This window comes from Rhinichthys klamathensis, unplaced genomic scaffold (assembly GCF_029890125.1).
Source record: "Rhinichthys klamathensis goyatoka isolate OS25496 unplaced genomic scaffold, OSU_Roscu_1.1 h1tg000237l_1, whole genome shotgun sequence".
Classification (NCBI taxonomy): domain Eukaryota; kingdom Metazoa; phylum Chordata; class Actinopteri; order Cypriniformes; family Leuciscidae; genus Rhinichthys; species Rhinichthys klamathensis.
The window spans coordinates 1,093,042-1,118,041 of record NW_026606760.1 but is presented as its reverse complement, the minus strand read 5'-3'; the positions used below and the strand labels follow the sequence as shown (position 1 = coordinate 1,118,041).

At 38.1% G+C, this 25,000-nt stretch overlaps 1 protein-coding gene across 1 annotated transcript; it reads right to left on the bottom strand.

Moving 5' to 3' along the window:
- Positions 1–3,415: 3,415 nt before the first annotated feature.
- Positions 3,416–18,997, bottom strand: LOC130100279 (titin-like). The gene is made up of 32 exons (XM_056265648.1): positions 18,787–18,997; positions 16,874–16,977; positions 16,386–16,589; positions 16,004–16,291; positions 15,833–15,921; positions 15,544–15,752; positions 15,050–15,308; positions 13,306–13,371; positions 12,903–13,161; positions 12,722–12,797; positions 12,417–12,635; positions 12,008–12,150; positions 11,739–11,926; positions 11,402–11,632; positions 11,001–11,239; positions 10,671–10,879; positions 10,419–10,583; positions 10,134–10,302; positions 8,276–9,978; positions 7,898–8,179; positions 7,527–7,793; positions 7,114–7,386; positions 6,740–7,003; positions 6,383–6,643; positions 6,008–6,268; positions 5,648–5,911; positions 5,288–5,548; positions 4,929–5,189; positions 4,578–4,838; positions 4,360–4,501; positions 3,825–3,993; positions 3,416–3,730 (listed from the first exon to the last, which is right to left on the bottom strand). Exons 2-32 carry the CDS (start codon positions 16,962–16,964, stop codon positions 3,461–3,463), a joined length of 8,043 nt encoding a protein of 2,680 aa, XP_056121623.1. The 5' UTR covers positions 16,965–16,977; positions 18,787–18,997; the 3' UTR covers positions 3,416–3,460.
- Positions 18,998–25,000: the final 6,003 nt, after the last annotated feature.

The window sequence follows — 25,000 nt, the reverse complement described above, 5'->3', positions numbered from 1 at the left end:
ATCAAATGCATGCTTGTTAACTCCACAAAGGAAATTATATATGCTTATTAAAAATGTAAAACATATTCTATGTTCCACAATTGTTTAATGCACAGGGTTGATCCTTACCATCTCCAGCGACACGGCACTGGAATCTGGCTGATTCTCCCTCTTCAGCAGAGGTACCTTGCAGCGAGGTAATAATTACCGGTGGAGACAATGGGGCCACAGTCTCTGGAGAAACCACTTCTGAAACTGTTCACAGAAGTTATGTTCGTGTTAAAAATATTGGTTATATGAAAGAGTTTTAAACCAGTATCTAATATTGGTTTTAAACAACAGTCTCAAAATAAGCTTACCTTCCACATTAAGGGATGCAGAACTTGTGGCTACTCCATAGTCATTCTTAGCTTCACAGTTGTACTGAGCTGCATCCTCTGGGAAGACTTCAATGAGCAACAATGTGTGCTCATTTCCCTCCCTCAGGAACTTACACTTGAACCCAGAAGACAGGGCCTGAGAGTTCTTATACCAGGACACCTGAGGCTGAGGAATTCCTGTCACCTCCACAGAGAAGCGTGCAGGTTTGCCAGCCTCAACAGACAGGGGCTGCATGTGCCTGATGATCTGAGGAGGCTCAGGGACTGAATTAAATCAAGACACATGTTAGACCAAGACAATCAGCTTCACAAATCACACTTTAATGTAGTGGTTCAATGCACTTGGAATATACTGGTATGCAATGGACAGAAAGAGTTGAAGACATATATTCCGATTAAGAGTTTGCGTATACCCACTACCGTCCAATAGTTTGGGTCACAATGCATTAAATTGATGAAAAGTGACAGTAAAGACTTTTCCATTGTTACAAAAAAAAATCTATTTCAGATGTTTATTACCAAAAAAGCCAGAAAAAAAAACACATTAGCCTACATAAAGGTTATAAATTGATAAGCATTTGATCGATTACAAAAAGGGTTACATCTGAATATTTTCTGTAAAAAGCTAGGATATGTTACAGTATGTTCACGCTATCATTCATCCAAGGGCGATAAAACGCAAAAATAAGAACTTGACAAATCTGAACTGGCGCACGTCTGTGAATCTAGTGTCTGTGTGACAGACACACACACACGGACAGCGCGCTGCCACATTGAGTTCTATTTCGCGCTTGAACGGGCAAAACCCATAGACTGTCAAAAAAGAAAAAAACAACAAAACACGCACAAAAGTAAGCCAAAAATCCGCTTTGTCGAGTGTCCTCATATGCACAGTCTTACATAGGTTAAATAAAGTCTTAAATGGCCATAACAAGTTGTGAGGACATCGGAGGTGTGTCAGACTCAGATCCGCGTGATGTGCGGCAGTTCTTAAAGAAGCCATTCATGTTATAATCAAAGAACAAGACAAAGAGAAAATCCCTCACTGCTCTTGACTGAACTTTTGTAGCATTAATAAGGATTATTCTGTATTTAATTTATACTTTATGCAGTGAAGACTGTGAAGTGTTTGGTCAATTTATTCAATTTCTGTATATTTCCTACCTGTTAAAATATTTTTATATATATAGGCTACAGTCTTTATGTTGTTTCTACATTAATTTGGAGATTAAATATAAACATATATTAAAATGTTTGCCAACTATTAAAATACTATAGAATATTTCTTGATATGAACAATCTCAACGTAAAAAGAGGTGCCAAAGTCTGATTTTGTGGTGGCTGTGCTTTAAAATTAAATTATTATAATCTTAATTCAAGTGATGAAGGATTTTGAAAGACTGACAATACTCATTATTGAGCTACTATTGTAAGTTTAACCCTGCCTGGTTTAAATGTTTGAAAATGATTAACAGTTGAAAACATTCATTAGAAATTTAGAAAAGTAATCAAATGTAATCAGTTACATTATTTTAATAAAGTAATTGAAATAGTTACACTACTATTACATTTTAAACAGGGTAAATTGTAATCTGTAACCTATTACATTTCCAAAGTAACCTTCCCAAGTAAACAAAAAGTGGCTCAAGAAGAAGCCCATTAGGGTCATGGAGCCTAAAAAGAGTAACCCTTTAACCCTTGACGCACAACGTAATGACGAACGCGGTTGGCCAGCCCTGTTTGTTTGAACCGCGAGAGGCGTCAAAGCTTACACTACTCCTACGTCATACATCGTCACCGTGAAGTGTTACTCTTTTGGCGTAAGTCGACTTGCGTACGGCCGTCTGCCAGAAGCTAGTTATTTTAGTCGATAAAGTTTTAAATATGGATAATTTTCTTACACGAACGCATTGCTTCACTTTAGAAAACCTTTATTAACCCCCCAGAGCCATTTCGAGCACTTCTATCACGGATGGATGCGCTTTGATGGACTTCCAAAAAAATATACCCATTGACTCCCATTATAAAACTTGGTTTCTCCATCAAGTACTAAGTCATGTTTTGCTTGGGGATCAAATACTTATTTCAACTTACTGAAATGCAAATAAATGTATAACCTTTATATAATGGGGTTTTTTTCCTGGATTTTTTGGTTGATATTCTGTATCTATCTGTTAAAATAAACCTACCATAAAAAATGATAGACCCTTAATTTCTTTGTAAGTGGACAAACTTACAAATATACACTACCGTTCAAAAGTTTGGGGTCAGTGAGAATTTTATTTTTATTTTTTGGAGGAAAGAAATCAATACTTTTATTTATCAAGGAATAATTAATTTGATCGAAAGTGACAGTAAAGACATTTATAATGTTACAAAAGTCTTTTGAACTTCCTATTCATCAAAGAATCCTAAAAAAAAAAAAAACTGTACAACTGACAGACCAACAACTGTTTCAACATTGATAATAATAATAAATGTTTCTTGAGCATCAAATCCTCATATTATACTGATTTGTGAAGGATCATTTGACACTGAAGACACTGACACTGGTGATGCTGAAAATTCAGCTTTGATCACAGGAATAAATTACACTTTACTATATATTCACACAGAAAACAGCTGATTTACACTGGAATAATATTTAATACTATAACTGATTTTTGTTGTATTTTTTATCAAATAAGCGCAGCCATGGTTAGCAGAAGAGAATTCTTTTAAAAGTATTTAAAATCGTACCGACCCCAAACTTTTGAACGGTAGTGTATATATGTTTTCAACTGTGATAATAATAATAATAAGAAATGTTAAATGTAATAACTATGTGACGGAAGACTGGAGTAATGGCTGCTGAAAATTCAGCTTTGCCATCACAGGAATACATTACATTTTACAATATATTAAGATATAAAATATGTTAAGAAAACGTATAACTTAAATTGTAATAAAATTTCACAATATCACTGTTTTACTGTATTTTTAATCAAATAAATGCAACTTGGTCGGCAAAAGACACTTATTTAAAAATAATTTATAGAATCTTACCAACCTCAAACTTTTGAATGGCAGTGTAAAATTTGTAAGCAAAATAAACTGAACATTTATTTAAATATATTTATAGATATCGGAACTGTACACTCACTCTGGACATGTAGATTGACTGTGCTCCTGTTCTTTCCTGCTATAAATGTATATTCTCCAGCATCACTTCTGTAAGTCTCAGTGATTGTCAAGCGATGTGTCTTTCTAACTGTCACATAGTTAAAGCGCTCCTCAAAAGATTGAATTTCAACACCATTTTTCAGCCAGCGACCTTCAATTTCATCCTCATTAACTTCAAACTCAAATGTAGCCCTCTGTTTCTCAACCACCTGAAAAGCATGAAAAAGAGTAAAAAAAGTGATCTCACCATGACACACAGGTAATGTTTTAGCATGTGACTGTAATAAGACAAAAGATAGTTACAGTGATGTCCTTCTCAGCAGGCTCAGAGATGCGGACATCCTTGCCCTCCACTATGAGGTTTGCCTTGGAAACACTTGCACCAGCAACCACAGAGAACTCTCCGGCATCAGACATGCGAACTGACTGGATCATCAAACGCTGCAGGAATTTGTCAGTGGTGGCTTTGAACCTAAAACAACGAGGAAGTTACATATTATGGACACAGTAGAGATCTTTAGGCTGCAAAAAATAAAAAATAAATTGTTGTCTTGTTTGGGCATAAAAAATATTTAAACATCCTTAGAACAAGAAAAAGGTACTTAAGAAGCAAAAGTGCATAATATATTTAGACTTGTATTATTATACATCCTTTGTTTTAAGCATTAATCTATCAAAAAGAAATTATATTTATTATGTACAAAAGTCTTAATGTCTTACACAGATATAATATGATTAATGATATTAAGAAATGTTTTTGTTTTGACACTGTTGTTTTTTTATTGTTTTTGTAGTTGATTTATCTGTAGTGTAAATTGCATTAAAACTGAAGCCATACCTGTCAGACAACTCAAACTCCTGCCCATCCTTCATCCACATCACAGGGATGTTGGGTTCAGAGAGCTCACATTCAAATATAGTCTTCTTCTTCTCAGTTACCTTTATATCTTTAATGTGCTTGGTGAATTCAATCACACGAGCTGGAGAACACAGATTTTTGTTAGCCAATCTACTAGATTAAATAAAGGCAGCTGTCAATAGAAAAACAAAACTAACCATCAACAAAGAGTTTTGCAGATGTTTCAGCAGATCCAGCCACAAACTTGTACTCTCCACCATCCCCGAAGTGAACATTTCGGATAGTGAGAGAGTGGGTGAACTGTTTGCAGCGAGTTTGGCATCTATCACTGGATCTTATTTCTACTTCATTCTTCAGCCATTTGTAGGTGATGCCTTCATAGTTGACGGTCACCTCAAATGTAACAGTGTCTTTTTCTTTAGCATTGATGTCCTGAAGCATGGATGTGATCAGAATTGCTGAAAGATTTGAAATTGCATTTGTGAATATGGTGTTTATAGTAACTTTATATTTATTTTAAGTTTAAAGACAGCATACAAATTACTCACGTTTTACAGTCAGGGTAGCAGAGACTTTGTCATTTCCACACACAAATGTGTATTCTGAAATGTCCTCCTGGCTGGCATTCATGACTTTCAGCTGATGAAGTTTGCCCTGCACCACAAGTCCAAACTTCTCGCTCATCTCAATCTCAACTCCATTTTTCAGCCAGGTGGATGGAACATTGAAATGTGAAACTTCACACTCGAACGTGGCCACATGGGTTTCTGGAACCTCAATGTTCTTCAGAGGTTTTGTGACTCTCAAATCTGAATATACGCAATATATGAAAGTTAAAATATATTTAGAATGCCAAATCTGCACATTTAAGGTGAACACTATTGAAAAAAAAGTTTCAGATACTTACATTCAACATGAAGATGAGCACTGCAGTGCAGATGCCCGACCACAGCAATGTATTCTCCTGCCAAGTGACCTTCAACACTCTGAATGACAAGTTTGTGGGCTTTCCGCTCAGACAGTATTTGAATATTTGAAGTCGGCTCGAGCTCCTGGTTGTTGAACATCCACTTAACTGGAATGTCATCATGGGACAAACTCAGCTCAAATGAGGCAGTTGCCCCCAGCAGTGATGTCACATCCTTTGGTTTTTTCACAATTTTGATAGCTACAAAAGATATTTAAAGGTATTGAAATGCATCTAATAACAGCAGACAGATTTAAATAACTGTATACTTGACAGATAATTAAAAACATAAAAACATACTTTCAACATTTAGTCTGGCATTAGCAGACAGTTTTCCAAGTTTGAAACCATAGACTGATTCATCTTGGGAGTTGCAGTTCTTGATTTTCAAGGTGTGAACCATGCCATCAACTGTTATCTCAAATTTATCACTTGGATGAATCTCAACACCATTCTTGATCCACTGGGATCCTTTCACATCTAAATGGGTGAGTTCAAGACTGAATACTGCCTCCTGGGTCTCAGTAACGGTTTGGTTCTTCATTGTCTTCCTGATTTTAACAGCTTGGATAAAAAAAAGTAAGAAAATACATATAAATAACTTCTAACAGATGGGATAACATAATTTGCAGTAAACTAATCTAGCAACACAAAATTTACCTTCAACCTTCAAGTTGCCAGATGTCTTGGAGTTTGCCACCTGGTAGGTGTACTCTCCAACATCCTGTGGCCTGGTGATGCCGATGACAAGGCGTCTAACAGCGCCGTTATTTTCACTTATGATATTATCGCTGAAGTCAACAGGGTGGCCATCTTTGAGCCATTTGCCTTCTGTAGTAGGGTTAGCAACTTCACACTCCAGCTCAGCAGTTTGGGATTCTGCTACAGTCACATCATGGAGTGGCCTGTTTATAGCACCACCTAGTGGAGAAATAAAAAGAATGCAACAACTCAGACACATGACATGATTCCCACGTTGTGCATGGCAAAACAGTAGGTACTTATATTTTAAAAACAATTTGAATGTCTACGTACCTGATACAATAAGCCTTGCTCTAGATTCCTTCTCACCAGCCATAAACATGTACTCTCCTTCCTCATCCTTCATGGCATTCAAAACAGTGAGGCTATAGTGTGTACCTTTGCCCTCAATCTTGTACTTTGGACCTGCTTTTAAAGGTTGACCCTTGAAAGTCCAGAGAGCATCAATGCCAGGATGAGATACCTCCACTTTAAAGGTGACATTCTGGGTCTCTGTGCAAACGCAGTCCTCCATGTGCTTAACAATAGATACAGCTATAAAACACAATGAACAATGCCATCATTATCGACTCTTTTAAAACAATTAAAACAGGAAAGAAATATATTGGAACAATTTTGAGTGACACTCACGCTGGATAGAAAGTTTACAGGTTGAGTCTACTTTGCCAGCAATCAGTTTATATTGTCCTTCATCTGATGCATAGGTCCTGTTAATTGCCAGTCTCTGTTTGGATCCTTTGACAACCATCTGGACTCTATCACTTGCTGTCACCAGCTTGTCATTTTGGAACCATTTTACTGAAGTTATATCAGGAGCCGAGATTTTAGCCTCAAGGACAGCTTTAGTGCCTTCTACTGTGGAAACGTCTTTTAATGGTGTCAAGAAGCCAATAGCTGGAAAAGAAACAAAATGATTAATAAAACAGCCTCTTTCCTCATGAAAATAGATTCAATATTTGAGAACTCATTGGACATTAATTTATGGTTTATGGTTAATGACTTACTTTGAACTGTTAGCTTTCCCTTTGTAGAAATGTCCTGAACAGGAACAACAAAGGAGTACATTCCTGCATCACCCTTACTGGCGTCCTCAATGAGAAGCTTATGGGTGACTTTGTCAATGACCATGTGAATCTTATTGGAAGCAGAGATGGCTTGACCATTCATCATCCATGAGCCCTCCACATTCTCCTGAGAGAATCGCACCTCAAGTTGGGCAATATCACCCTCACAGATTGTCAGGTCAGAAAGACCTTGCATCAGAGTCACAGGACGCACTAGAGTGAACCAGAAATAGTTAAATATGATTTAAATGACTTTTAATTATAGCAGACAACTAAAATGAATTTTAATAGAAAAGTCCACAGCTTATAAAAAGCACTTTTAAATAATTTAATCCTAGTTCACTCATTCTCACCTGTCATCTTAAGGGAGGCACTTGTCTTAAGATCTCCCACTTTGAAAGTGTATTTTCCTTGGTCCTGCTTCTTAACATCTTTCACAGAAAGACTATGACGACCACGACGTGCAGACACAACATATTTAAGGCTAGGAGTGATTTCTTTGTTCTCAAAATACCAGGTGCCTTCAGCATCCTCACGGGACAAGATACACTCAAACTCTCCAGAGTATGTCTCAGGTACTTCTGTATTCTCAAGGTTCTTTACAATTCCAAGTGGTGCACCTGTGTAAGACATCAAATTGTACATTTCACCAAATAATTAAATGCTCAAAACTATTAAACACAGTTGGATGAGAAGATAAAACTGTTACAAGTGTTGTACTAACCTTCAACATAAAGTGAGGCGCTGGTTCTTATGTGGTCATCGTCAACAACCACACAACTGTACTCGGCTTCGTCCTTCATAGAAATAATCAGCACTGACAGGAAGTGCACCTTTCTGTCAGAGTGCATTCTGTATTTGTCACCTGAGAAAATTTCTGCATTGTTCTTCATCCACTTGACCTTAACAAATGGCTCATTCGTCTCACATTCAAAGGTCATCATGGTGTCCTTTTCTTTAGCATTCTGATCTTCTAGAAGTTGTGTAAAAGAGACAACTTGTTTGCCTGAAAGAAAAGTGAAAAAACAATGACTCGAGATAACTTTTACCATTTATGGTACTGATAATATGCAAACAGCAACTAGTAGGATTTTATTTTTACCTTGAACCAGCAGGAAAGCATGGCTTGAGGTCTCTCCAGCAATGTTCATGGCTTTGACCATTACACTTGCTGAGTCCTCAGCTAAGACATTTTTTATCACTAATTCACACACATGGTCTTCTGGCCAATACCAGTAAACCCGGTCTGACTTCTCCAACAAGATACCATTCTTGAACCACTGACATTCTGGATCTGGTTTACCGGTGACTCTACAACGGAAGTGTACTTCATCTCCCAGGGCAACTGTCTGGCTCTGGATCCGTTCGATGATCTTTGGAGCCTCCATGCTTGGAGAGAGCACAATTTTATCTGGCTTGACTTTGGGAATGGTGAGTTTACCCTCCTCTTCTTTTTTCTTCTCAGCTTCAAGCCCTAGTTCTTTGTTGCGATGAAGAAGCTCTTCTTTCCTCTTCTTTAGCATACCCTCATAAGACTCATCCTTCTTGCGGGACTTCAGATCTACGGCAGTTATTGCTTCATAGTAGCCTTCCTGGGTCCTACGCTTGAATTTGCTTCTCAGTTCTTCTGTTTCTTCTGTTGATTTCTCATGGAACACTCTCTCGGTTTTCCTCAGCTTGACCACCTCCTTTGGTTCTTTAGAGGTTACAGATGGTTTCTCTGCTTTGACAACCTCAAATGAGACTCTACCATGCTCTTGTGATGGTGCAGGAGCAGGAGCCTTGATCTCAGGAGCACGGCGCAGGATTGACCTGAAGTCCTCCTTTTGCTGAATCTCAAATTTCACAAGATGCTCGGTAACACCTTCAGGGTTTTCAGCCACAACTTTGACATCACCTGAATCATATGACTTGGTGTCTACGATTTCCAAGTAGTGAATACCATCAAACTGAATTCTAAATCTTTTACTCTTGCGGATGAGCAGTCCATTGAGGTACCAGTTGACTTTTGGGGTAGGGTAGCCTGTCACCCTACAGCGGAATTTGGCTGATTCTCCCTCCATAACTCTTACTGGCTCTGGAAGTAGCACAATCTCTGGCTTAGTCTTCTCAAAGTTATCATCTCCACTAACTCCAGAGGGGCCACCCTCATGGGCAATACGCTCTATTTCATCTATTATTTGACCTCGCCTTCCCTCTGGCAACTGTGTTTCCTCAACAAGGCTTTTCTCATCTTTAACAATTAGTGTAGCAGATGTCTGGTCAACTCCAAACTTGTTGGTGGCTCTGCATGTAATGACACCACTATCTCTGGAATAAGCAGCTTCATAGTCAAGACTGCAGTAGCCAAACTCATTGACCATGCGTAGTCTGTTAGCAGCTTCCAATGGTTTGCCATCATGCAGCCACTCAACATTCATGGTCGGGTCACCAATAGGGGTCAGTCTGCACTCAAAGTGTGCAGGTCCAAATCGCTTCAGCCTGACTGAGGTAAGCTTCTTTTTGAAGTGAGGCTTCTGTTGCTTCTCCTTATCATAGAGGTCACCATCTTCCCATTGTTCCTGACCATAGCGAAGATGCAGTGGCTCTAACTCTGGTGCAGCAATTTCTTTGGCCTTGTAGGTTCCCTTGGGAATTACAAGCTTTTTCTCAGGCTGAGGCCGTACTGCATCCACCTCAATATTAACTCTGCAACGTGTGGTATCTCTGCCAGCTTTGTTGATAGCTGTAGCAGTGTACCATGCGCTATCAGATCCTGTACTTGATGGAATCTTGAAATGAGCTTCTCCTTTACCCCCCTCAATCCTAATAAACAAATAAATTCAGTTAACTGAAATATAGAAATGCTTTATATATATATATATACACACACATACACATCATCACAGGGACCAACATTATGATCATTTACTTGAATTTACTTAAACCAATAGGCTATATTTTCATGACTGAAAACTTACCTGATATGTGGGTGTTTATGTGGGGAGATTATGTCACTGTTCTTCAGCCAAACAATGTCAGGAAGGGGGTTGCCAATAGCTTTAACAGCTAGCTCAACCAAAGTACCCTCTTTAACGCTGATGTTTCTTAGCTTCTCAACAAACTGTGGTCTCACCAAGTTTTCCTTGGCTGAAAATGATAACAATGTAAACCGAATATTTCATTACAAATAATTAATGCAGTTGGCCTGAAGTCATACAGAAAGTTATTTTATACATTAATTATTAGTGTATATAATGCCATACCTTCAACAGTGAGAGTCATAGATACAGTTGTTTTTCCAGCTCTGTTCTGAGCAATAACCGTCCACTCTCCAGAGTCCTGAGGCATGGCAGGAACCACAATCATTGATTGAGTTCCATCCTCCTTTACCACAATCTTGTGGGTGTAGTCATTGACTACCTGTTGTCCTGTAATGAAAAAAGTATAGATGTCATGGTATGGTAATAAAATAATTGTCACTGTTATAAAATCTCCAGTGGATGCAGATCACTAACCATTGTGGAACCAGTAAGTTTCAGGCATGGGTCTTCCAACAACTTTCAGATCAAATCTTGCAGTCTGTCCCTCAGAGCACTTAAAGGAAGAGGGCTTCTGTACAAACACAGGCTTGTAGAGTCTTTCTAGCTGGGCCTCATCTGTCTCATCAAGTCTTCGGGAAGGTGATCGACCTGGAGAACGACTTGTGGAGCGTGGTGATGTGGACCTGAAAATTGCAATATTTTTAATATCTCAATCCAATAACAATTTTATTATAATATCATGTAATTTGCTATGGCGATATTACAAACTATGTAAATTTCTTAGATTGATTAGTCAAAACCTACCTAATTCTTTGAACTCCTCCTGGCTGAGGAAGCGTTGTTTGTGTTACACCAGTTGGCTCCACATACATCTTTCCAGAGCTGACAGCATTACCCTTTATGTTACTGATCAAAGCAGTGTAGACACCCTCATCTTCTGCCAGCACCGTAGGAAGACGTAGACTGGCTCTACCATCCAGCAGAACCTCTATCTGATAACGGCCTCCATGTATGATGCGCTTGCCATCTTTGTACCAGGTTATCTATAGTTCAAATAATAATTAAAAAATCCGGTCCTCTAATTTGATTGGACAAGCACTGAAGATTTTCAGTACAATAGTGCTTGTTTGTAATTGTTTAAAAAAATCATACTAGCTTAGTTGATTGAATGTTGAATGTATGTAAACATAACGATTTAATCTTACCTTAGGGAGAGGGGTTCCTGTCATTCTGCAATGGAAAGTTGCACTCATTCCCTCCCTGAGTCTGTAACTTTTAACTGGAGTATTAAAGACAGGAGAAATAGCATCATGTTCAGAAACACTCATATCCAACTGCTCCCCATCCTCAGTCACCAACTCCTGGTAGGTAATCTTGAGTAGGTGGAACTCAATTTCTTGGATGAATCTCTGCTCCAAGTTAGATATTTGGAACTCCTGTAAAATATCATTGTAAGGTTCATACTCACACTTTGTAAATTCAGAAGTTGATTTTTAGGATTTATAATGTTAAAATAGTATTTAAAAACAAATCGTTTCATACCTGCTCTGAAATGAAGGACTGCATCATCTGGGTTTGTTGAGCCATCCTCCTTTGTATGAGCATCTGCTCTTTCTCAGTTACAGTCTCAACAACAGCAGGTATGTCAGCCACTTTTGGCTCCTCTATAATAGTAGTTACTTCTGTCTTGAATGTCTCTTCTTGTTTCTTCACATACAGCTCATATGCCTCTGTAAAATGCCAAAAAACACTATAAACAATTGATCTGAAATGCTATTGCAATTTATAATATAGTCACCCCAAAAACCAACCTTCATCAAGCAGCATGGCTGATGCAGAGATCTCTCCAAGTGGGTTCCTAGCAAAGATGGTGTACTCTCCTGCATCATCAGCAAATGTCATGGAGATCTCAAGCTTGCATGCTCCTGTGTCCTTATTATAGGCTACTCTGTACCTAGAGGATATATGAGTTTGAGTTTATTTCCTATTAATATATTTGCATCATAGTTCACATGAAACTGAACTCAAGCAGAAGACAATACATAAAAAGACTTTGAAAACTAAGTCGCAATAGACATAAAACCAGCACAAAAAAAAATAATTTGCTAATTCATTATTAACCAGTCTAAATACTTTTTATTCACATAAATGAAAAAGTATGGCAATATATTACAAACAATTCAGATCAGAACGTGTATATTTGTACAGTATAAAACATACCTGTATCCAGTAGTAAGTGGAATTCCACTTTTCTTCCAGTAAATATGAGGCTTGGGGCTTCCTCCAACCTGGCAATCAAAGATTATGCTGTCGCCCTCCACAAGCTTCTGCACTGTGGGTTTCTTCACAAAGAAAGGGGCAACACCTGCTCCAGCTTCCATATGCTCAGAGACTGCACTTATTTCAGACATTGTCTCCTCTTTTGCTTCAACTGTAACCCTGTTTGTGAAACACCAAGGACTCAGATTGCAAATTCTTATATTATTTAATATAGTTTTATACCACAAAGGATTCTATCAACTCACTGTCTTTCCTGAGCAGACATTTCAATGTGTTCAGCAACAGTAGAGAAATCCTCCCGGCTTTCAATGTCTTCTGAGACTGAAAATGAAAAATGAACTCTAAAAATTAGTCTGTAATCGCACAGATCATTTTGTTTCAAGCCAAGTCATATTTAGTGGTCAATTTCATGATTCATGATCTTACCTTTGACAAGCAGGTAGCAGGAGGTGCTGATAGTTCCAGCCTCACTGGTAGCAGTGCAAGTGAAGCGGCCACTGTCTTCAGCAAAGGCCTCACGGATCACCAAGCGGGCATAGCTGCTTTCATAAGTGATCTGGAAGTCAATGGAGTTCTCGATTCTGTAATCTTCTCTGAACCACATAATAGCTGGGGTGGGGTGGCCTGAAATCTGGCACTCCAGAGACACAGACTCTCCTTCGGTAACAGTCACATTCTTTAAACCCTGGGCAAAGTAAAAACAGAATTTCAAAATCTAAGTAAATAGTTGAACCTTGCAAGAGATCTTACCCTTTTTAAAAATTAAGAAAATTAAATGTTCACTCTGTGTTGTACACTTTCATGTGTACATAAGTGCTCATTTACTCACAGCCACAATAGTTGGCGGCATCACTTGCTCTTTTGTTAGGGATGGGATTGCTGCAGTCTCAACAATCTAAATTGCAAAAAAGAAACAATAAAATGAAAATGTATTATTAAATAATTATTATTATTTTATAATCTTTCTGCTGCTTTTTCATGAGTGGTTGAGATGGAAAACCAAATACAAATCAGAAGATTGTAACAGTAAAATATAAATGGTTTGAGATCAATGATTAATGGGTAAAAGAGAAAAAATGGTAAAAGAGAGTAATTCCTCAGTGAAGCAAGTGAGATCTGTACAGGACTGGTTGTGTTCATAACGGTCAAAAGGCAGGGGGCGATATTGTAACTGGATTAATTCGAGATGATTTCAGTCAGATTAACAAAATGAATCTACACAACAAACCTGTGTGTCCCAAGTTACCACCACAAGATTGTGTGATGCCCCCTGTAAATAATTTTTTTTTTTTGCAGCTATCATAAACTGTATTATTATAACAAAATATAAATTCAACCTGAATTGCAATTAATTAAAATGTAGTATCTTACATAAGAGATATACTAATGATCAATGTGAGGTTGAATCCTAATATTAAAGTCAAAGAATATTTAGTTTGTTCACTGGTAAAATAGATTCATGGCAAGCAGTGTCCAATTCTTGGCACACTTTTTTTTTATCATTCTATTATAAGACCATCACATGGCACAAGCTATCTTTAGAGCTCAGCAACTGTGTACATCCATCACAGTCAGCTTATATACATAGCTTATAGCTTATAGCTTATAACTGTTTGGTCAAACGCTCAATTACATTTACCTACTATTGCCTTACTGACAAAGCAGGACATTTTAGTTATCTGATCCACATTTATGCACATATAGTTTGTGTTTATATTATATTTTTATATTTTACATTTTTGCTGGCTAAAAAGGTTGGTGCTATAATATATTTATTGAGGGATTCACTGTGCATGCTTACCTCTATTCAAGAGATTCAAAACAAAGATGATTAATAAATTGTTGTGAGTACTAAACCTTTTAAAAATACAACTGATCAACTTCTAGAAACAATTAGGCCTGTAGGCATATGCACTTTTCTCACTTTAAGAGCAAGAAGCAGAAAATATTGTGCACATAGAATGAACACAAACTTTGGCAATGGACAGACAAAAAACATTAGATTTACTATCTTTCTAATAAAAGTAATGTAATTTCAGTAATGTGGTTTAATAGTGTGGAGCAAATGTATTCAGATGGAAGAAAAACTTTATCAACATGTGTATGTCCAGTTGATATATATCAGTTAAATTACATTAAAACAGTTAAACTTCAAAATTGCAAGTTAGTAAGACTTGCTGGGCTAGTTTGCAAAATGAAGTGTGATTTTTTAAGGTGTGACAACTGAAAAATGGTGGGAAAACAATCACCCCTTCCCCCACTGCCTCTGAGGTAACAGTAGTCTGAATAATGTGTGTGGTCTCCTTTTCAACTCAGTCTGTTTGCAGTAGACAATGAATTATCTTAAATACCTCCAAATGACCTTTTGTCAGTTACCACACACATGTTGTTACACTTTTATTGTTTATTTCAAATGATATTTTAAGCACTTCTTTATTTTTCATTAAAATGTTTTGATTATTCATTACTTTAAAATAAATTCCAAGTAATGAAGAGTTTTTCTTTCATATTATCACAAAGACAGAATGTTACATTTTACCCACTAGAGGTCATAGTAGCAAAAATAGACCTACTTCTTTGACAGCGACTCCACTGGCTTGTTGCTGCATAGCAAAAGAACCTTCCCATTGCTGCTCCTTATGGACAAATGTGGAGGAGGTCTGAACATATGAAGCCCCAGTAGTCATGCTGGTATAGCTGGACTCTCCCACATAACCCTCCTGCTTCCAAGGAGGCAGAATATCTGCAGCCTGTGCGACTTGTTTGTGTATAGTCATTGGAGACTTCACTGGTCTGATAGGGGACACAGACAGTCTTGAAGGGGAAGCAGGCCTAAAATAAAACGAGAAAGAAAGATGTTTAATGTATCATAAAAATAAACAGAACACGGATTCATCTTTACACTTACATTTTCATAAGTGTGGGTGAGGGAACAAATGACTTTCCATTATATAGCAATCATTTTCACTATTGATTTTAGTTCAGTTATCTGCAATATGTGCACTCTAAAAAGGTGTTTGTAAAGGTATTTCTACTGAGTAGTAATGATGTTGAAAATATACTTCACCTGTGAGGTGTGTGAATGGGGGCTTTAACAGGCCTCACAGGAGAGGGTGACTGATGGCGCGTAGCTGCAACCTTTGACACCCCTGTTGGTGGGGTTGGGGACTTGGAAGTCGGCTTTGGAGGCACACGAGGTGGTGTCTTGTGAGCCAAATCACCATCCTCTATTTCCATTTCCATCATGGCTGTGGACTCAAAGGAGGCCTCCATTCTCTGTGAAGGACAAATAACACCGAGTTAACATGGTCTTTTGCTGTCAGCCTCATGTGTAATTTTGTCCAAATGTTAACTACCTTTTCAACTCTAGCCTGGCGAGTCTGTGAAATCTGAGAAGTTGAAACAAAAGTCTTGGTCTTCTTTGCAGGCACTGCAACCTCCTCACCTGACATTAAAAAGGAAATATTTAAAGAACACACTATATTACAAAAATGTCAAGTTATTTCATTACGAAATAAAAATCAAACCTTGAACCAGAAGTTCAGCTGTAGAAGTAGTACGCCCACTGCTGTTAGAAGCACTGACAGAATAAGTTCCAGAATCTTCAGGGAAGGCCTCGGCAATCAACAAACTGTAAAGGTCTCCATCTTGAACAATCTGAAAGTCAGCAGAGCTCTGAATCTCAGCTCCCTCTCTGTAGAACTTCACCACAGGTGCAGGGATTCCTGTAACTCGAACATCCAGTCTCACTTGGCTCCCTTGTCTCACAGTCATACTCTGTAGTCTTTGAATGATGTTTGGTGGCGCAGTTTCCGCTTTGAGGCAAGCAAAGAAATAGTTTTATGTTTGTTTGACATAAAAAGTCACTGGCAGAAAAGTACAAAAGTTGTTTCAAAAGTGATGGCTTACCTGTAACCAGCAGTTCAGCTGTGCTAGTGGCTTGTCCAGCGCCATTGGTGGCTCTCACAGAAAATCTTCCACTGTGTGCGGCTGTCACGGCGGGGATCATCAGAACAGCGCGGCCATCGCTGAACGAGATCTGAGCGCCGGGCAGAGCGGCAGCAGTAAGAACCTGGCCATCACGAAACCAGCTCACCTCTGGAACTGGATTACCTATAGAAAAATATTGGAGGAAATTATTAATAAGCTATTCTAGAATAGTATTTCTCAATCTTTTTGTCTTATATCACACCATAGCCTCATCAGTAAAGCTCAAGTACCCCTTCATCAATACCAAAAGAGAAATGTGATAATTTTTAACTCATATTATACTGGATGTAATTTCTTTTTCGCAGCCATAATATTTTTATTTAAAATTTGGGTTAACAAAGTTTGGGTTAAAATAGTAATTTTGGGTCAAAATCTTTCCAGTTAATAATGACCTGACCAGTCCTTACCACTAACTTGAGCTTCGAATGTTGCAGCACTACCCTCAAGTGCCACAACGCTCTGAAGCGGCTGTGTAAATGTTGGAGCTTGTGTTGACATGGTGGAAGGCACCCTAGAAAAGAACAGAATAGAGTAGTGAATACCATATTACAGCCAGATAATTGTTTAATGCCCAATGAATCAATCAGAAATACAACAGCATTACTGTCTGTTACATGACAAACTGGAAGGGCTATTTTTAGCTGTAAAAGAAATGAACTGACTAATCACCAACACCCCCACCGACACCTGGCCATCAGCAGTCTGTCATTTGTGAGAACTGTGAACGGCGAAGCTGTTGAGTGTCAGGTCAAGCACCCAATTGAATATGTTAGAAATGTGTTAAACAGCAACTGTGAGCTGTAAGATAAGGCTAATAAAAATAAAACATAACTAAAAAGTCATAATCGACTAAACTATTTCAACATTAAAATATCTGGCATAATAGGATCTAGGTGTATCCAATGTTTCAAATTATCGTTGGCTTACAAAAGAAAATAGGACTCAATTTGGGAGCTTTAGGTGACCTTTTTCTTGTAACATCTGACATGCAATGTTAAAAAACGAAATCATATAAGCAGCAAAATAGTTTGCATTCTTATTGTTTCTATACACAAATTAAGTCAATGTATGTGGACATATTTCATTTAAAATATCAAACAAGTATAGTTTGTAAATGTTTAAGTAAAATAGCCAAGTATGAAGAAATTTTAATATATATCTTTATGTGGTGTGCAAATAAGATATTTAAGATAAAATATATCTTAAAAATTAATTTTCAAGCTTCTGAAAGTTGGTCATCAAACAGCCATGAGGATTTAGTGCTTTAAATGAAAAACTTCACCTCTAAATATTTCTGCTTCAAATAGCTTCACATGTGTATTGTACAGATATTTCCCGTACATAATACAATATTATTTATCTTTAGTCTGTGTGATCTTGTATAAAACTAAAACAATAAGATATTTGATTGGATTATATTAAACCATACTTGATATGGTCTTTGTTAAATGACTCGGCTCAAATGGAAATGGACTCAGTTGAAATGGAATATTGTTAACTACTTAACAGGAGAAAGAAAGAAAGAGAGAAAGAAAGAGAGAAAGAAAGAAAGAAAGAAAGAAAGAAAGAAAGAAAGAAAGAAAGAAAGAAAGAAAGAAAGAAAGAAAGAAAGAAAGAAAGAAAGAAAGAAAGAAAGAAAGAAAGAAAGAAAGAAAGAAAGAAAGAAAGAAAGAAAGAAAGAAAGAAAGAAAGAAAGAAAGAAAGAAAGAAAAATAATTTTTACTTGCAGTTAAGCCATCTGCATCATAAGCCTAATGCAGGAAACCAACAGGTAAGTGCAGACACACATTGTCCATAATATGACTCACAATCACAGTCAAAAGATTTGTGTAATAATAAATATCAATAATAGACAGAAAATGCCAATACAATTTTAATTCAGACTAAATGGCATCATGTATGAAGACTGATATTCAGTATGACAGAAATGGCAGTCTCCAAAAATAATCTGTCCCTTGTTTGATTGACAGTCACCATGTGGCACATAGCTGGAGGTGCAACTGATATCTCTGCTGCTGATTCCCTTAAAAAGACATCATGGCCCAGCTAGGTCACCACTCTAATGCTATCACAGGCTATTCTTGGCTATTCCGAAATCAACATTTAATAACCTTGAGAGTAATTATGTTTTAGAATATTCTTGAGAAGTAACACATATTGGCTACACTATCTCGTCACCCTTCTAAAACCTCAAACAAATAGCACATTGTAAGCCACAGCACTTTTATTTTGCTTTAAAAGGGTGTCCAAGCATGTATCATTGTAGCTTATAGAAAGACTTGCTTTAATGGAGCCATTCTACAGAGTAAATGCCACTTACTTGTATCACAAGGCTGCCTATATTTGATGGGACTGTGCCCAGGTGGCTAGTGCCTCAGCAACAATCCTCTTATCCAAAATGTTTCCAGAAAATCCAAGGTGAGAACGGTTGGGCCCCGTTATAACCCAAAAAACAAAACTACACAAGGTCTAGACCGTGTAGTTTTGCTTTTCCCTTGCAATCCCTACACCCGAGGCAAGGCTGGGAATGCTCCAACTGCTCAGAACTGCTAATATAGTTGTTTTAGTTTATATACCTCAAGCCTAGACTGCATCATCACATTCAAGCCACTCCCAATTGGTCAAAGCATCATGGGAAAGCGATGCATTTTATGCAACTTCACACCTGTTACTCAGTGGCCCCCTCTCTCAAGTTAATGCAAGCTTGATATGCCTTAGCCTCACGATGGAGTTTATTTACTACATTGGGTTTGTGGATTCATTGTTGCAAGTAAATGGTTATGTTCATGCCCGATTCAATGACATGCAATGCTGAAAACCCTTATGGCAGTCATTAACCTGTTGATGACCAAAAGGAGAGACTGGCTGTCCCTGTCACTCAAAGGAAGAGCAAGGCAAGGCAACCCCCATTGCAAGGGACGGATATACTGGTTACAGAATGCTTGCTAACTGTGCCTATTTTTGAAATGTGTTACAATCATCCAAAGTCTTGATGAACAAAACATTACATTTCACAACTTTGTTTCAATGGCTCTGTTAATAGAAAAAAATGCACTCCTTTTGCAACAAGAGTTTGTGGTCACTGTTTGGGATGTAAAATTCAACACCACTAAAAGCTAATGTACTTCTCATATTTACTCATTATACTGTAAAAGTTTTTTTTTTTTTTTTGTCTGTGTCCAAATCAGCTTTTTTTGTCTGTGTCCAAGATCGATTTTTGATCTTAAAAGCAACATCACTTTCCCATTCTCCTGGCCTGGCCTCATTTATCCATGATATTGAAATGCTGACACACACCTGATGATTAAACCTTATTATGATACCTGATTATATTATAAAGCTGGGTGACAAGACATGTACTACAATGGAAATTGAAAGCATTAGCCTAAAGCTAACATTAGCTTGCAGTTTAAGGAGCAAAATAATTGATAAATCATGCCAAGGAGTAGGGTATGATGGTCATTTCACCCTAAACACATTACAAGCTAAACTAAAAGTTTAAAGAACATCCCTGGAACATGTTTTACTGTTTACCAGATTATCACAGAAGGTGAGCCTTCTCACAATTCAGATCAGCATTCTTCTCCTTCAGCTTCACAAGCGGTGTTGGCACTTTGTGGAAAGGTGATGGCTCTAAAATGCTTTTAAAATACAAAATAAATAGTTTTGAATTAATTATTACCAAATAATAATTATGAACCAAATTTTACTAGATATTAACAACAATCATCAAAAAATCATTGATAATCAATAAATAAAATATTCTTAGCATTGTCCATGATGATACCTAATCAGAATAAATTAAAGACAATATAAGATCAATTTACTGTTTGACTTTTGACTGAGAAGGTGGTCTGACTCTGGGGTACAGCCACTGATCTATATAATGACATTATATCTAGATCAGTGGGTACAGTTCATGTGGGCTTGAGTACAGTATTGGTATGAGATTGGTATAGTTATCCAGTAACTGGTATACCAGTTATCCAGTAACTGGTATAGCTATCTGCACAAACTATAATTTACATTACTCCCTGTCACCCTTTTTATAGTAGGCTATGATGCATTTTTCAAAGCTGCTCATGCTCATCTCTTTATTTATTTTATGTTCCACATCTCTTGCAATGTATCTGCAGTAGACAAAGCAGCCTGGTCTCATTGTAGGTACTAATACGTTATTTTCAAAGATAGAAAACGTACTTTTTTGTACGTTTGGATAGATGCTGAAACGTATAATATGGACGTATCTGCAACATTTAAACGTAACATTATTACGATTTTACAGCTACAAAACGTTAACTATTTACGTATGTTTCATCTCATAAAGATATCTGTATAATTTCCCTTTTACCATTTTATAGATAAATGTTAGATACCTTAACCCTATTCCCAAAACTAAACATACCCATTTTATACAGAATATTTAAAGGATAAAAACGTAATGAACATTGATGTGAAATGGCAGTTTTATTAACAATAGAGCATTAAAATATATTTTGAGCCACTAATCTTACTCCTCCCCATAACCATTCCTTAAACCTACGTAGGCTACACTTATGAAGAAAAACATAACAGACAGACAAGTAGCCTATAATCACAATAATGTATTTATTGCGAAAATGTCAAAACCGGTACCAAAAGTCGTTCATGATGATGTGTTGCAGTCGCAGTCCTCTCTGGCAGTATTATAATAGTTTTGCATGAGGTACAGAGCAGAATTTAAGTTAGTAATCCATGAAAATGTTAATCCGGCTTCGGTTCCCTCTGTGAAGGCGCGCGTGCCCTTAAATGTACTACACCGACTGTAAAATACGGCATGTCGCAATCTGTGACGAAGCAGACAAGAGCCAATGAGCGTTTGGTATCACGGCCGTAAAACATGACGTAACGCCTTCTTGAGGGCGCATAAACAGTAACGGAAGGCCCTGTCCCAAATGGCACACTTCATGTGCACTTTCGGTCTTGTGGACTTACAATGGCTGCCGCGTGCGCGTGTCCGTTAAGTCCGTGAGACCGCAGTGTGTCCCATTTGTCATTTTTAGATCTCAGAAGGGTGCTCTGCGGTCGATTTGCGCCCTTGATGCGCACTTTTGCCAAGCCCGCGCTGATGCGGACTCCACAGCAGACTTCTTCCCGAATGTGGTGTATTGGCATAATGCTTATATATGCAGGATGTGTATTCATTGGCTCTCATGCTTGGGAGCGGGTATTTAAGTCACGTGATGTGAGTTGCACGTGTGGGGAATGTGATGTAATCAACCTGTGATCTGAACACCAGTAAAGTATGTTTGGTAGCATTTGGTGGTTTTGTCTCATGAATACATAACATAAATTGGCAACGAGGATAAAACTGAGAGGACATGGCGCAAATCGGAAGACTGGATGAGTATAAACCAGAAGACGAGTCCTGGTCCGCGTATATGGAACGCGCAGAATTGTTTATGGTTGCAAATGACGTGGATGATGCGAAGCAAGTAGCGACTTTGCTTAGTGCTTTGGGAGCGTCCACATATGGATTACTGCGGAATTTGGTTCAGCCTGAAAAGCCAAAGGATAAAACGTTGGAAGAAATTGTGAATATTCTTAAGGATCATTTTGAACCAAAGCCATTGATAATAGCTGAACGTTTCCGATTTCAGCGTTGCCGTTGTGTTCAAAAGCCCCATGAAACTGTGTCCCAGTATGTTGCTGAACTGAAACAATGTGCATCTAAATGTGACTTCGGTGCAAGTTTGGATGAGTCTCTACGTGATCGCTTTGTTAGCGGAATCCAAAGTGAAGCATGTCAACGAAGATTGCTTTCGGAGGACACACTCACTTTTGCACGAGCACTTGAAATTGCGCAGAGCATGGAAACTGCACATCGTGATACCCAGCAACTGAGGAAAACAGAGGATTCAGCGGCAGCAGTGCATAAGGTAAATGCAAAGACTGTGTATAATCAGAGACAAGTATGCTATCGTTGTAAAGGGAAAAACCATAATGCTCAGGAATGTTATTTTAAAAATTCGAAGTGTCACAATTGTGGGAAGATTGGACAAGAGAGCTTGTAAAGTTAAAGAGAAAGTACATCTCAACAGTAAAGCTACTGAAAAACAAAACAAGCACAAAGTAACTGCTTATATGTATGCTGAAGAGCCAGAGCTGGAAATGTTTTCCATGTTAAGTGAAACTGAGAAACAGCCTTTCCGAGTGAATTTTACTGTGAATCAGCAAGATTTGTTGATGGACATTGATACAGGAGCAGCTGTAAGCATAATTTCGCAACAAGTGTATAAACAATCGTTTGCCCATTTGCCACTGGAGGGAGCTAAAGTAAAGTTAAAGACCTACACTGGTGAATGCATTCCAGTATTGGGTCGATTCACAACTACTGTACAATATGAGGATCAAGTGAATGAGTTACCACTAATTGTAGTGGAAGGGAATGGTCCAAACCTGTGTGGTAGGAACTGGCTCCAGAAAGTAAATTGAATTGGAAAATAATTCGATATGTGAGTCAAGCTAAGCAGCCTGGGTCTATCAAAGAAGTGCTGGATAAGTATCGTGAAGTCTTTAAGGATGAGCTGGGCACTCTAAAGGACATTAAAGCTACTATTTCAGTGAAACCAGATGTTCCACCCAAGTTTTTTAAAAATCGTCCTCTTCCCTTTGCTATGAAGGAACGGGTGGAGAAGGAAATTGATAGGCTGGAGAAAGCCAATGTGATATCTCCAGTAAAGTATAGTGAGTGGGCGGCTCCAGTTGTGCCTGTTATTAAAAAAGATTACACAATCCGCTTATGCGGCGACTACAAAGTCACTGTCAATCAAGCGTCCAATACTGAAGTGTATCCCCTGCCACGGATTGAGGACGTTTTGGCCACTTTGAGTGGAGGAAAGTTGTTTTCCAAGATTGACTTGGCACATCAACAGGTTTTACTGGATGATGATTCCAAGAAGTATACGACAATCAACACCCACAAGGGATTGTACGTGTATAATCGTCTAGTTTTTGGCATCAGTTCAGCCCCTTCCATTTTTCAACGTATAATGGAAACTTTGATGAAAGATCTGAAAGTGATTGTGTATCTGGATGATTTGTTGATTACAGGTCATGATGAACAAGAACATCTAACAAACCTTTGTAAAGTCCTACAGCGTCTTCAAGACTCAGGCTTAAGAGTGAAGGAATGTAAGTGTGAGTGGGGACAAACACGAATTGAATACCTGGGCTATGTGATTGATGAAAAAGGGGTGTATCCAAGGAAAGACAAGGTAAAAGCCATTCAAGATGCACCAGCACCTTCAAACGTAAAGGAACTGCGAGCTTTTTTAGGCTTGGTAAATTATTATGGACGTTTTGTACCAAATCAGAGCACAGTGTTGGCACCACTGAATAGACTGTTGAAAGAACAAACTACTTGGTGTTGGGGGAAAAAGGAACAAGATGCTTTCAAAAAGTGTAAAGAATTGCTCACAAGTGACAAAGTGTTGGTACATTATGATCCACAACTGCCTTTGACTTTAGCATGTGATGCTTCGGCTTACGGAATTGGTGCAGTGCTTCAGCACATTATGCCGAATGGTGAAGAACATCCCATTGCATATGCTTCACGGACGTTGTCCCCTGCTGAAAAGAAATATTCACAGATTGAGAAGGAAGCGTTGAGTGTGATCTACGGAGTAAAAAAATTCCATCAATATCTTTGGGGAAGATCTTTTAATTTGATAACGGATCATAGACCATTAGTGACTCTGTTTGGAGAACATAAACACTTCCCAATGATGGCTGCTGCTCGTATTCAGCGGTGGGCTATAATTTTGTCGGCATATGATTATCATATCATGTATCGTAAGGCAGAATGTCATGGAAATGCAGATGGCCTGTCACGAATTCCACTACCTGAAATTACGGATGTGGGAACCGAAGCCATTTCAGAAAATATCAACACTCTTTTGACAAATCATCTTCAAGAAGCTCCTCTAAATGCTGCACAGATTGCCAGAATGACAAGAACAGATCAAGAACTTTCTAAAGTTTTTCGTTATGTCATGGAGGGGTGGCCAATTGAAGTGTCTGATGATTTGAAAATATTCTATGTGAAAAGAGATGAACTGTCAGTGGAACAGGGATGTCTGTTATGGGGCACACGAGTGATTGTACCCTTCAAGTTTCGAAAATCAGTGTTACATGAAATTCATTCAGGACATCCTGGCATTGTTAAAATGAAAGCGCTGACTCGTAAATTTGTGTGGTGGCCAAAAATTGATGCAGACATAGAAAGAATTTGCAAGGAATGTCAAATCTGTCAACAGGAACAAAGGATGCCAAGTCACGTCCCTCTTCATCCATGGGAATTCCCGGGTGAGTGTTGGAGAAGGTTGCATGTGGATTTTGCGGGTCCTTTCCTGAACAACATGTTCATGATCGTTGTTGATGCTCATTCTAAGTGGTTAGAAGTTTTTCGTATGTCACAGATCACTTCTCAAGCTACAATTACCAGACTGAAGAGATTGTTTTCTGCATATATGGATTACCTGAACAAATAGTGA

What these genes read in the sequence shown, in the direction of transcription:
- LOC130100279 (XM_056265648.1), bottom strand. Translation starts at nt 16,964, where the DNA reads ATGTCAACACAAGCTCCAACATTTACACAGCCGCTTCAGAGCGTTGTG. An exon ending in GCCAGGCTAGAGTTGAAAAG is followed by an intron (nt 15,753 to 15,832) that starts GTAGTTAACATT and finishes TGTCCTTCACAG; the next exon opens with AGAATGGAGGCCTCCTTTGA. An exon ending in TGCAAAACTCTTTGTTGATG is followed by an intron (nt 4,502 to 4,577) that starts GTTAGTTTTGTT and finishes TGTGTTCTCCAG; the next exon opens with CTCGTGTGATTGAATTCACC.